General features: G+C 40.1%; 1 protein-coding gene across 4 annotated transcripts in view; it reads right to left on the reverse strand.

Annotated features, from left to right (window-relative positions):
- The window catches only part of bag5 (BCL2 associated athanogene 5), a 19,116-nt gene continuing 6,127 nt past the window's right edge, over positions 1-12,989 (reverse strand). For 3 of the 4 annotated variants that reach the window (XM_062035035.1, XM_062035033.1, XM_062035034.1), the window contains 2 exons: positions 9,667-10,542; positions 8,663-9,605 (listed from right to left, as the gene is read on the reverse strand). In XM_062035035.1, the coding sequence (XP_061891019.1) occupies positions 9,065-9,605; positions 9,667-10,542 (1,417 nt within the window). In that variant the 3' untranslated portion in view covers positions 8,663-9,064. Of the gene's footprint in view, positions 90-8,662; positions 9,606-9,666; positions 10,543-12,989 lie in introns of those variants that run through there. The other variant, XR_009824260.1, reaches the window with a different exon arrangement.

Genomic DNA, 12,989 nt, shown 5'->3' on the forward strand with positions numbered 1-12,989 from the left:
CTCCCTCCCCTCCATCACGTCCACTCTGTAACTTCACCTTGTCAAAGAGCCTCCATCATGCAGCATTCAAGTAAGGAGGCTGCTGCCTGCTGTGAAAGAAAAGGTCTGCTGTCACATTTCAGTCTTTATTGATCACACAGTCACACTTTCTAGAAGACTCCGAGAGTCTTCCAAGACTCTTCCTGCTTCTTAACGGTTGCCACGGCAACCCTCCCCTTTCTCTTCCCGGGGTGGAAGACTGTTGTCTGGTGAGAGGAGAGAGAGGGACTGGAAATACTTCAGGGTATCAAATATTCACCTTTCAAAGCAGGCGTGTCCAAAGTGCTGCCACTGACCTTGCAGCTATGATGTGTGGCAGCCATCACCCAGCTTAGTACCATCTGTACTGTGACATCAGCACACTACAGTATATACCTCTTTGGAGCACTTTCCTAGACATTTGCACTGCCACTAATACATTTATTGTGGCGGCCCGCCATGAAGACATTTATTTGTGGTGGCCTGCCATGAAGACATTTATTTGTTGTGGCCCGCCATGAAGACATTTATTTGTGGTGGCCTGCCATGAAGACATTTATTTGTGGTGGCCCGCCATGAAGACATTTATTTGTGGTGGCCTGCCATGAAGACATTTATTTGTGGTGGCCTGCCATGAATACATTTATTTGTGGTGGCCCGCCATGAAGACATTTATTTGTAGTGGCCCGCCATGAATACATTTATTTGTTGTGGCCTGTCATGAAGACATTTATTTGTTGTGGCCTGCGATGAAGACATTTATTTGTGGTGGCCTGCCATGAAGACATTTATTTGTGGTGGCCTGCCATGAAGACATTTATTTGTGGTGGCCTGCCATGAAGACATTTATTTGTGGTGGCCTGCCATGAATACATTTATTTGTGGTGGCCTGCCATGAATACATTTATTTGTGGTGGCCTGCCATGAAGACATTTATTTGTCGTGGCCTGCCATGAATACATTTATTTGTGGTGGCCCGCCATGAATACATTTGTTGTGGCCCGCCATGAATACATTTATTTGTTGTGGCCCACCATTAAGACATTTATTTGTGGTGGCCTGCCATGAATACATTTATTTGTTGTGGCCTGCCATGAAAACATTTATTTGTTGTGGCCTGCTATGAATACATTTGAATTTCCACAAAGGCATGTATTTGTGGCGACCTGCCATGAATACATTTGAAGTGCCACAAATACATTTATTTGTAGCAGCCTGTCATGAATACATTTGAACAGCCACAAAGGCATTTATTTGTGGTGGCCTGCCATGAATACATTTATTTGTGGTGGCCTTCCATGAATACATTTGTTGTGGCCCGCCATGAAGACATTTATTCGTGGTGTTCCTCCATGAATACATGTATTTGTTGTGGCCTGCTATGAATACATTTATTTGTTGTGGCCTGCTATGAATACATTTGAATTTCCACAAAGGCATGTATTTGTGGCGACCTGCCATGAATACATTTGAAGTGCCACAAATACATTTATTTGTCGCGGCCTGTCATGAATACATTTGAACAGCCACAAAGGCATTTATTTGTGGTGGTCTGCCATGAATACATTTATTTGTTGTGGCCTGCCATGAAGACATTTATTTGTGGTGGCCTGCTATGAATACATTTGAACTTCCACAAATACATATATTTGTCGCGGCCTGTCATGAATACATTTGAACAGCCACAAAGGCATTTATTTGTTGCGGCCTGCCATGAATACATTTGAACTGCCACAAATACATTTCTGTTGGCCTGCCATGAATTCATTTATTTGTGGTGGCCTGCTATGAATACATTTGAACTGCCACAAATACATTCATGTGTGGTCACCTGCCATGAATACATTTAATCTGCCACAAAGGCATTTATTTGTCGTGGCCTATGAATACATTTGAACTTCCACAAAGGCATGTATTTGTGGCGACCTTCCATGAATACATTTGAACTGCCACAAAGGCATTTATTTGTCGCGGCCTGCTAGGAATACATTTAATCTGCCACAAAGGCATTTATTTGTCGTGGCCTGGCATGAATACATTTGAACTACCACAAATAAATTTATTTGTGGCAGCCTGCTATAGATACATTTAACCTGCCGCAAATACATTTATTTTTAGCGGCCTGCCATGAATACATTTGAACTGCCACAAATACATTTATTTATTTTGGCCCTCCATGAAGACATTTATTTGTCATGGCCTGCTATGAATACATTTGAACTGCCACAAATACATTTATTTGTTGCGGCCTGTCATGAATACATTTGAGCTGCCACAAATACATTCAGTTGTGGTGGCATGCCATAAATACATTTAATCTGCTACAAATACATTTATTTGTGGTGGCCTGCCATGAATACATTCCAACTGCCACAAATACATTTGTGGTGGCAGCGTGCCATGAATACATTTGAACTGCCACAAAGGAATTTATTTGTGGCAGCCTGCCATGAATACATTTATTTGTGGTGGCCTGCCATGAATACATTTATTTGTTGTGGCCTGCTATGAGTACATTTAATCTGCTACAAAGGCATTTATTTGTAGTGGCCTGCCATGAGTACATTTAATCTGCCACAAATACGTACATTTGTGGTGGCCTGCCATGAATACATTTGAACTGCCACAAATATTTGTCGTGGCCTGCTATGAATACATTTAAACTGCCACAAATACATTTTTGGTGGCCTGCCATGAATACATTTGAACTGCCACTAATACATTTAAATGCATTTGAACGGCCACAAATACATTTATTTGTGGTGGCCTGCCATGAATACATTTAATCTGCCACAAATACATATATTTGTGTTGGCCTGCCATGAATACATTTGAACTGCCACAAATACATTTGTCGTGGCCTGCTATGAATACATTTAAACTGCCACAAATACATTTGTGGTGGCCTGCCATGAATACATTTGAACTGCCACTAACACATTTAAATGCATTTGAACTGCCACAAATACATTTATTTGTGGCGGCCTGGTATGATTACATTTAATCTGCCACAAAGGCATTTATTTGCGGCGGTCTGTCATGAATACATTTGAGCAGCCACAAAAGCATTTATTTGGTGCGGCCCGCCATAAATACATTTGAACTGCCACAAATACATTTAAATTCCATTAATGCATTTGAACTGCCACTAATACATTTATTTGTCGCGGCCTGGTATGATTACATTTAATCTGCCACAAAGGCATTTATTTGTCGCGGCCTGTCACGAATGCATTTGAACAGCCACAAAGGCATTTATTTGTGGCGGCCTGCCGTAGATACATTTGAACTGCCACAAATACATTTAAATGCCTTAAATGCATTTGAACTGCCACTAATACATTTATTTGTGGCGGCCTGCTATGATTACATGTAGCCTGCCACAAAGGCTTTTATTTGTGGCAGCCTGTCATGAATGCATTTGAACAGCCACAAAGGCATTTATTTGTCGCGGCCTGCTGTAAATACATTTGTCGAGGCCTGCCAGAAATACATTTAATCTGCTACAAATACATTTATATGTCGTGGCCTGCCATGAATACATTTAATCTGCCACAAAGGCATTTATTTGTGGTGGCCTGCCATGAATGCATTTGAACTGCCACAAATAAATGTATTTGTTGCGGCCTGCCATGAATACATTTGAATTGCCGCAAATACATTTGTGGTGGCCTGCCATGAATGCATTTGAACTGCCACAAATACATTTATTTATTTGTTGCGGCCTGCCATGAATACATTTCAACAGCCACAAATGCATTTATTTGTCGTGGCCTGCCAAAAACACATTTGAACTGCCACAAATACGTTTATTTGTCATGGCCTGCCAAAATACGTTTTCACTGCCACAAATGCATTTATATTTATTTATTGCAGCCTGACAAAAATACATTTGAAATACCACAAATGCATTTATTTGCGGTGGCCTGCCATAAATACATTTTCACTGTTACAAATGCAGTAAATCAAATGTTATGCTTTTTAATGCAACTTAAAACAAATTTAATGCCCATGTCCGACTGCAGATTGTTTATATATATATATATATATATATATATATATATATATATATATATATATATATATATACGTGTATATATATATACATATATATATATATATACACACATATTATATATATATAATACATATTATATATTATATGTAATATATATATACATATATATATATATTTATACATATTATATATATGTATAATACATATATATTATATGTAATATATATATATACATAATTATATATATAATATATATTTATTATATATATACTATATAATATATATTATATAATTATATACTGTATATACACACATATATATAATTATATATATATATATATATATAATTATAAATATATAATATATATATATATATATAATATATATATATATATATATATATATATATATATATATATATATATATATATATATATATATATATATATATATATATATATATATATATATATATATATATATACACACACACACACACACAGTCAAAAGCATACTATAGTCTGTATGGACAAAGTTGACAATAATAATATTGAATAGTTGACATTATCTGTGAACAAAATAAACACTAATGTAAAAGTAACATATAGTGTATTTTCCAGACTACAAGCCGCTACTTTCCCCCACACTTTGAACTTAGCGACTTATAAAACGGTGCTGCTAGTTTATGGATTTTTTTCTTCGGTAAGGGCCGTAATGTTTTGTACTCAACAGTTTTCACAGAACACCGACAGAGTAAGTTTTACAATATAACTAACACTACTCATACTTACTCAACTGTGCTGTGTGTGATGTGATGTGTGTGAGTTTTCATGCATATTTCTACCTACTATTGCAATGGAAGGACGTCGTTAACATTGGCTCATATGCAAACATGTTTACGGGTGTCTGTGTTAGTATTATTAACTTACAACGGCATTCTTTTTGTATTGTTTCACTTTCACTAATCCCTCAGTAAACTCACCAAGACGTCACCGTGGAGTTATTGAGTCTGTTTAGCTGATTGGAGAGCTAGTGGGTCTACTTTTGTTTGATCAGCCTTTTTACTGGCACCGTTTGGAAACAATTAATGTAAATAAACATTTACAAATATATTTTATATTATTTATCAACATAGTTATCTCTTCTAAAATGTAGTGGGTGCGGCTTGAATAACGATGCGCTCTATAGACCGGAAAATGCGGTAATAACAATGCAAGTAACCCTTTTAAAAGTATTTTTCATTACTCTATTTTGTACTATTGTCACTGGAAGGTGAGTAACTTAAATAGTGTGGAAGGATGCATGTATGTTTAAGAGTTATTTCTCTATTCATAGCCATGTTTTAGTAGCTAGTACTTTTTCTTTGTGTATTCTACCAGTCTCTTTGTCTTCAGATTGTCTGTTTAGTGTCTTAAACCATCAGGAATGTGGAATACAACACCCACTGGTTTCTTATCAGTGGTGCGAGGGGGAGATGGCGGTTTTCTTTGTGTGAAAAGTTGGCTTTTCCCTTGGAATGCCAGATCGACTAGAGTAGCCGATATGAATGTATTGGTTAAGTTGAACTCCTAAAGCTTTAGTAAAACTTGAAAATATTCCAATTCTGTCTTGATGGTCCTTCTTACTCAGCATATGTCATCGAAAGAACTTGGGATTGACCAGTAACTTAGATTCCCTTGGAGGAAGAACTGGTCCGACGCAACAATAGGTAAACACACATCAAACATAAATTCAAGTCTTAATAATACCCTCATTATATTCCAAATTGGAAAAACTGGGTGGTAGTTTTGTCTTTTTTGTTGCCAATTCAAATTATGTGAACATTTTTAATGCTTTTTTTTATGCCATTTAAGGCCATAATTTTCGTTAAATGCATTTAACGACTTTTAAGAATGCGCGTAAACGCTGAGTACTGTTGGCCACTGGACGAGACTGTCCAGTATCAGGGCCACTGATTGGCTTAGGCAGCATTACTATGTTGGCTATAACCAGTGTGAAGGTGACTCAATATTAGGGCTGTGGATTCCATTCTTGGGGGTAACTATTGGATTCAGAATCGAGTCTCGATTCAAAATCCGTACTTTTTAATAACATTGGGTGCCAGTTCTATGAGTAACTACATTCCTCCATAAAATAAACAAAACGGCTGTGATAAAGTTATATATTACGTCAAAGAAAAGTTGTTTTGTTTGATAAAATTCTACCCAAACATTTAATAAAGTCAAATACAAATAAGGCAAGTCTCTTTCCTAAAGTAAATGTGTACAGCAGATATAGATAATCTACATCAACAATATGTTTGAGTGGCTGGACAGGACTAGGGATGATGTTCGAAACCGGGTCTCCCGGTTGTTCGATAAGAAAAGAACCGATTCCATGGACTCGAATCCCTTTTTGAGAACCGGTTCCCATTATCAAGGCCACTATGGTAAAGAAAAAATAGTTGGTTCTTTATTCGAATCCCTGGGAACGAATCCCGTCTCACAGGAAATGCCCTTTGGGACATCACAGGAAATGACGTAGCTCGGTCTAATGACTGAGCTAAAAAGCAGACATGCTAATTTTTTGGAAGAATTGTTGATTGAAGACTGTGGCGTTCTTAGTGTCATAGTGTGTGTAGTTAGTATGTTCCAATAGCAGCAGAAGTGCACTTTTTGGAGAGCTGTATTATTTTCAGTTTTGTGCCTAAGGGACTGATTTTATTTAACACTATATTATTATTTATACACCTATAGTGATCACAGAGACAGGTTGTTTTTGTGTTACTGTATATATTTGTTTTTCTGAAAAATCCCACTTAATATACTTTGGGTAACAACAGTCAATATTTATTTATTTTATTTTTTTAGGGGGGTAACAGTCAATATTTATTTATTTATTTTTCTTATAAAATAAAAGTGAGCTTTTGTTAAATCAAATATTGTGTTTTTTTTCTCCATATGCAACAACCTATCTGGATTCGATAAGAGAATCGATAAGGAATCGGTTCGATAAGGGGATTCGATAATGGGCTTGAACTCGGTAATTTCTTATCAAACATCATCCCTAGACAGGACTGACTTTTTTAAATCGGTTAAAAGAATCTCTACACATAAGAATTGTGATTCATTAAAAAAAAATTTTTTTGACCCCCCCTACTAAATCAAGGGTGTTATTTCATGCCTAAAGGGCGCTCATCATGTAAAGATCCTATTTAGAAGGTTGTAGTTTTTTTTATGCGTTTTTTTTGTTGCGTTCTGTTTTGCTACTTTGCATCTTTCCAAAATGTAGCGGGCCAATACAAATGGGCACTTTGGACAGCTGACCTCCAAGTACTGCAAGGAAACAACTCAAAGCGGGCTTTACGTCACATTTCAAGTTGGTCAAACTCCAATATTTCATCAGTCCGAGGTGGTAAATATTAAAGGTAAGGTGCTGGGAACACATTCCTGTCATGTTGATGTTTACAAAATGGACAAAAGTGTTGGGACAGTGCGAGTCCGCAGATCTCCTATTTTCCAGTTTCCCCTCGCCGGAGCCGTCCCGATGCTTTTGCATATCCGGTTTCGGTAACGGGTGTGTTTTGGTGAGACTCGGAGCCACTTTGGACGCCGCTGATTATAAAATGACACGTCTTAGTGCAAGTTTGTTGTGCTCTTCGTGACGCTGGTGGGCGAGGGGGGGGGGGGCGGTGTGGGGGTCACGTGATGCGAGGCGGCTTGGGAAGCGTGAACATGAAGGCACAGATACTCCAGACTTTTGTCTCCCGTCTTCTTGCTTTGTCACGTCCAACATCTTACAAAACCTCGTCCTCTTCGAGTCTAAGACTTCCAACCTGCTGCCACATCTGTCGCACGTGTAGAGAAGCCCAAACTAAGCTGGATGGATCTCAAAAACTCTTAGCTCTCACATACATACATAACTACATATACATACACACATACATGCATATATATATATATATATACATACATACATAATTATATATATATATATACATAATTATATATATATATACATACATATATATATTAGGGCTGCAACCAACGATTAATTTGATAATCGATTAATCTGTCGATTATTACTTCGATTAATCGATTAGTAATCGGATAAAAGAGACAAACAAAATTTCTATCCTATCCAGTATTTTATTGAAAAAAAACAGCATAACGGCACCATACTTATTTTGATTATTGTTTCTCAGCTGTTTGTAAATGTTGCAGTTTATAAATAAAGGTTTATTAAAAAAATAAATAAAAAAATAAACATTTTAATTAAAACAAAAAAAACAAAAAAAAACTCTGCGCATAGCATAGATCCAACGAATCGATGACTTAATTAATCGGCAACTATTTTAATAATCGATTTTAATCGATTAGTTGTTGCAGCCCTAATATATATATATATATACATACATACATATATATATACATACATAATTATATATATATATACATACATATATATATATATATATACATACATACATACATATATACAGTATATACATACACATACATATAGATATATATACACATACATATACATACGTATATATATATATATATATATATATTAGGGCTGCAACTAACGATTAATTTGATAATCGATTAATCTGTCGATTATTAACTCGATTAATAATCGGATACAAGAGACAAACTACATTTCTATCCTTTCCAGTATTTTATTGAAAAAAAACAGCATACTGGCACCATACTTATTTTGATTATTGTTTCTCAGCTGTTTGTAAATTTTGCAGTTTATAAATAAATAAAAAATAAAATAATTACAATTTTAAAATTGCCTCTGCGCATGCGCATAGCTCCAACGAATCGATGACTAAATTAATCGATAACTATTTTTATAATCAATTTTAATCGATTAGTTGTTGCAGCCCTAATATATATATATACACACACACACACACACTTTTCCACGATGACGACAAACACGCACAACCTACAAAACGCAGTGTTTCATAGTCAGCAGGTTGGACAAGGGGAAAGAAAGCAGTGCCGCAGTGCATTCTGGGAGTTGGCTTCCCGTGGGTCAGTACTCCCATTCGTCCGTCTTCATGTCCAGATAGCTGAGAATGTTCTGGGCGAACTTGACCGCGTGCTTGCGCGCCACCTTGGTGCCCTCGTCGCCCTGCGGGTCCACGGCGTCCAGCACCAGCAGCTGCTTGGTGAGCAGCTCCTCCAGCACCATGTAGCTCCTGTCGGCGCGCTTGCCGTCGAAGCCCAGCACCTGGGCCTGGAGGTCCGACAGGCTGCCGAGGACCAGCCACACGGCCCGGTGCGCCGGGTGCTCGCCGGGGCCCGGCTGGCGGGACACCAGGGTCTCACGGAGGTCCAGGAAGGTGACCACGGCCTGGACCTCCACCACGGCTCGGCGGCGAGCCTCGCGGATGCAGGGGTTCTTGGCCGTGTCCACCTGGTCCAGGTGCGCGAGGAGGCTCTGCAGCTCGGCTTTGGGCCTGAAGCCCAGCTCGCCCATCAGGCAGTGGCGCAGGACGCCCTCGCGCAGGTGCGACACGTGAGCGCGCACCGCCTCGATCTCGCGGATGGAGTTGTTCTGAGCCAGGTCGTACCTGCGGACACAAAGACGGCGCTGGTTTCCCAAGAACTCTCTCCCTTCAGTCGGCGTCTTACCTGCGCGTGTCTTCTCCCTCTCCCTCCAGGTCCAAGTGCTTCAGCAGCCCGTTGATCTCCTCCACCACCTGTTTGCGGTAGTTCCTGATGGCGGCGTGCCCGGACACGTCCAGGGCGTCCAGCTCTACCTGCATCTCCATCAGGAGGCGCGAGAGGTGAGCGCAGCTGTCCCGGCCGCTCAGGCCCATCAGCAGCGCCACCAGCTGGCCGCGCGCCACGCTCACTTTGGCCATCACCTGATTGATAGAGTCCACGGCGGCGTGGGTCTCGCCCGAGAGCGGCAGCGAGAGGGTCTGCCGCTGGGTGCGGCCCTCCATCACCTCCTGCACGGCGCACAGCCGCGTCAGCGCCCGGTAGCGGGCCTTGCGCAGCGGCACCCGGCCCTCCGTCTTCACCTGCGTGAGCCTCAGCACCAGCTGCTGCAGCAGCTCCACCAGCTCGTCGTCCATTTCCGCCACGCTGCCCGAGCGCTGCGGCGCCACCACGCGCTCGTCCACCAGCCGCCGCGCCTCGTCGCTCACTTCCTCCATGGCCAGGCGGGACGGGTGCGTGGCGTTCTCTTCCAGGTAGCGCAGGAGCCCCTCCACCTCCTGCGCCGCCCGCTTGCGCTCGCCCTGGAGCTCGGCTTTGCCCTCCGTGGCCACCTGGTCCACCTCCAGCAGCAGGCGCGTCAGCTCGCGCTCCAGACGCTTGTAGTCGCGGTCGTTCTGCAGGCCGCTGAAGTTGCACACCTGGGGCCCCAGGGAGGTGACCTCCTTGCGCACCTCGTACAGACGCGTCATGGCGGGGTGCTGCTGCTCCGCGGGTTGCTGCTGCTGCTGCTGGGGCCCCCCATGATCCATCCTCTTCCCACCATCAAAGGGCTTCCCGAAGAGGCTGCAAAAGAAGCACAACGTGCGGAAGTTGAGAACAATAGCGTGACATCATCGGTCATGCGGAGAACGTTGCCTGCTAAATGACCGCATGACCTCATTTGGTTCTACGTGTCCTTATAACCTCGCAGAGCGCTGAACCAGCACGCACGCACATATACATACACACATATATATATATATATATATATATATATATATATATATATATATATATATATATATATATATATATATATATATATATATATATATATACACACCAGTGTTTCCCCCAGAAAATGTGTTAGTTAAGGTGGTGTCTCTCCAGGGGGAAGGGGGTGGGTGGGTGTAAGGAACAGCGTAACTCGGCCTGTCGCCATCACGTCTCCATCTCATCGCTGCCACCACAGCCTGGGGGGGGGGGGGGGGGGGGGGGGGGGGGGGGGGGGGGGGGGGGGGGGCAATAGACTACAGACTGCGGTGAAGTAGGGCGGCTTCGTCGTGTGAGGAAGCCTACAATTTTTGGTTGTGTTTTCCGCTCCATATGCTGAATGCCGATATACTTATATATTAGGGATGATGTTCGAAATCGGTTCTCCCGGTTGTTCGATAAGAAAAGAACCGATTCCATGGACTCAAATCCCTTTTTGAGAACCGGTTCCCGTTATCGAGGCCACTATAGTTAAGAAAAAGAGTCGGTTCTTTATTCGAATCCCTGGGAACAAATCCCTTCCCACATACAGGAAATGCCCTGTGGGACTGCAATGTTATGCCCATTTGATTGTAGACTCTTACTGACACCTTGTGGCGATATGAAAATACTACGCGTCATTACATTGGGCGCTTCCGGGTTAATGAGACAATTGAGAAGTAGACAAGTTGTGTTAGCTCTTACAAGCCTTGGAAAAGATAAGTCTGTAAGTAAACTGTTTAACTTGTTTTGAAACTCAATATTAAGGTGGAAAGTGGTTAAGTTCGATACTAAGATGTTTATTGAAAAACGATTTTTGTGCACTGTTTCAATGGATGTTTTGAGGACTTAAAATGGCTGCCAGTCGTGTATTTCCACCATCGAAATAGTTTCAACACTCAGAAGTATTTGTTTGATGATAGTACTGTATATTTGTGTGAAGCTAATATTTACATATTGTGTATTACATTTCAGTATGTTAATTGAATCACATAGCTTATACATTTGTCATTGTGCGTATTTCAGTTTCAAATAAATAAATAACAGTCCAGTGCAAGACAAAAGTAAAGATAGGAAAAGACAAAGCAAGATCAACAACAATAAGGAGCCTAAATGGATTAATCTGCTTTGGAACTTTATTAGACGTCTTGGATTGTTTGTTAGCTGTCTGCCAAGCTGTATAACCTCAACACGTACAGTGAGGGCAGAACAGGCAATATGCAATTATTGCCAGGCTTCGCTCTCATGTAAGGGGGGAAGAATTGTTGATTGATGACTGTGGTGTTCTTAGTGTCATAGTGTGTGTAGTTAGTATGTTCCAATAGCAGCAGAAGTGCACTTTTTGGAGAGCTGTATTATTTTCAGTTTTGTGCCCAAGGGACTGATTTTATTTAACACTATATTATTATTTATACACCTATAGTGATCACAGAGATAGGTTGTTTTTGTGTTACTCTATACAATTGTTTTTCTGAAAAATCCCACTTAATATACTTTGGGTAACAACAGTCAATGTATATATATTTGTTTCTTATAAAATAAAAGTGAGCTTTTGTTAAACCAAATATTGTTTTTTTTTTCCATATACAACAACCTATCTGGATTCGATAAGAGAATCGATAAGGAATCGGTTCAATAAGAGGATTCGATAATGGGCTCGAACTCGATAATTTCTTATCAAACATCATCCCTATTATATATATTTCGATATTTTTTCCGTGAAGTAAAAACAATACACAAAACAGTCCTAGTTACCTGAGATACTAAGTATGTCATTATTATGACTTAGTAAGTCAATATTTTGATTTAGTAATTTAATAAGTCAAAAATATGACAAAATAATGACTTACTAAGTCAAAATAATGACTTGCTGTAAGTAAGCGTTTGCAATAAGCGTTTGGAAAAAAGAGTTAACAGTGGGGCCACATGCTGACATATGCTCAACTCATCATGCTTAATTTATTACAGCATTTGGGAAGCCTGAAGTTGATTTTTATTATGCAAATGTTATATTTTTATCAACATGTGATAGCAGGGACCCTGCCATTCAACACTAGGCTGCTACATTACTAATGATTAATGTAACTATAGCTGAAAAAAATAGTACAATAGCAATAGGAGAGACTATTCCTATTGCTATCCCTGAATACCATGTAGTTCATGTAGGCTTTATGATGCAGTTACATTATTATATCAACTATCAGAGACAGAAACTCTTCTTTTAACGTAGTGTCCTTTTTTGCTGCTTCAACACATCTCAATCAACACAGAAAAAGGTC

The sequence above is a fragment of the Entelurus aequoreus genome, linkage group LG23 (genome assembly GCF_033978785.1).
Source record: "Entelurus aequoreus isolate RoL-2023_Sb linkage group LG23, RoL_Eaeq_v1.1, whole genome shotgun sequence".
Lineage (NCBI taxonomy): Eukaryota > Metazoa > Chordata > Actinopteri > Syngnathiformes > Syngnathidae > Entelurus > Entelurus aequoreus.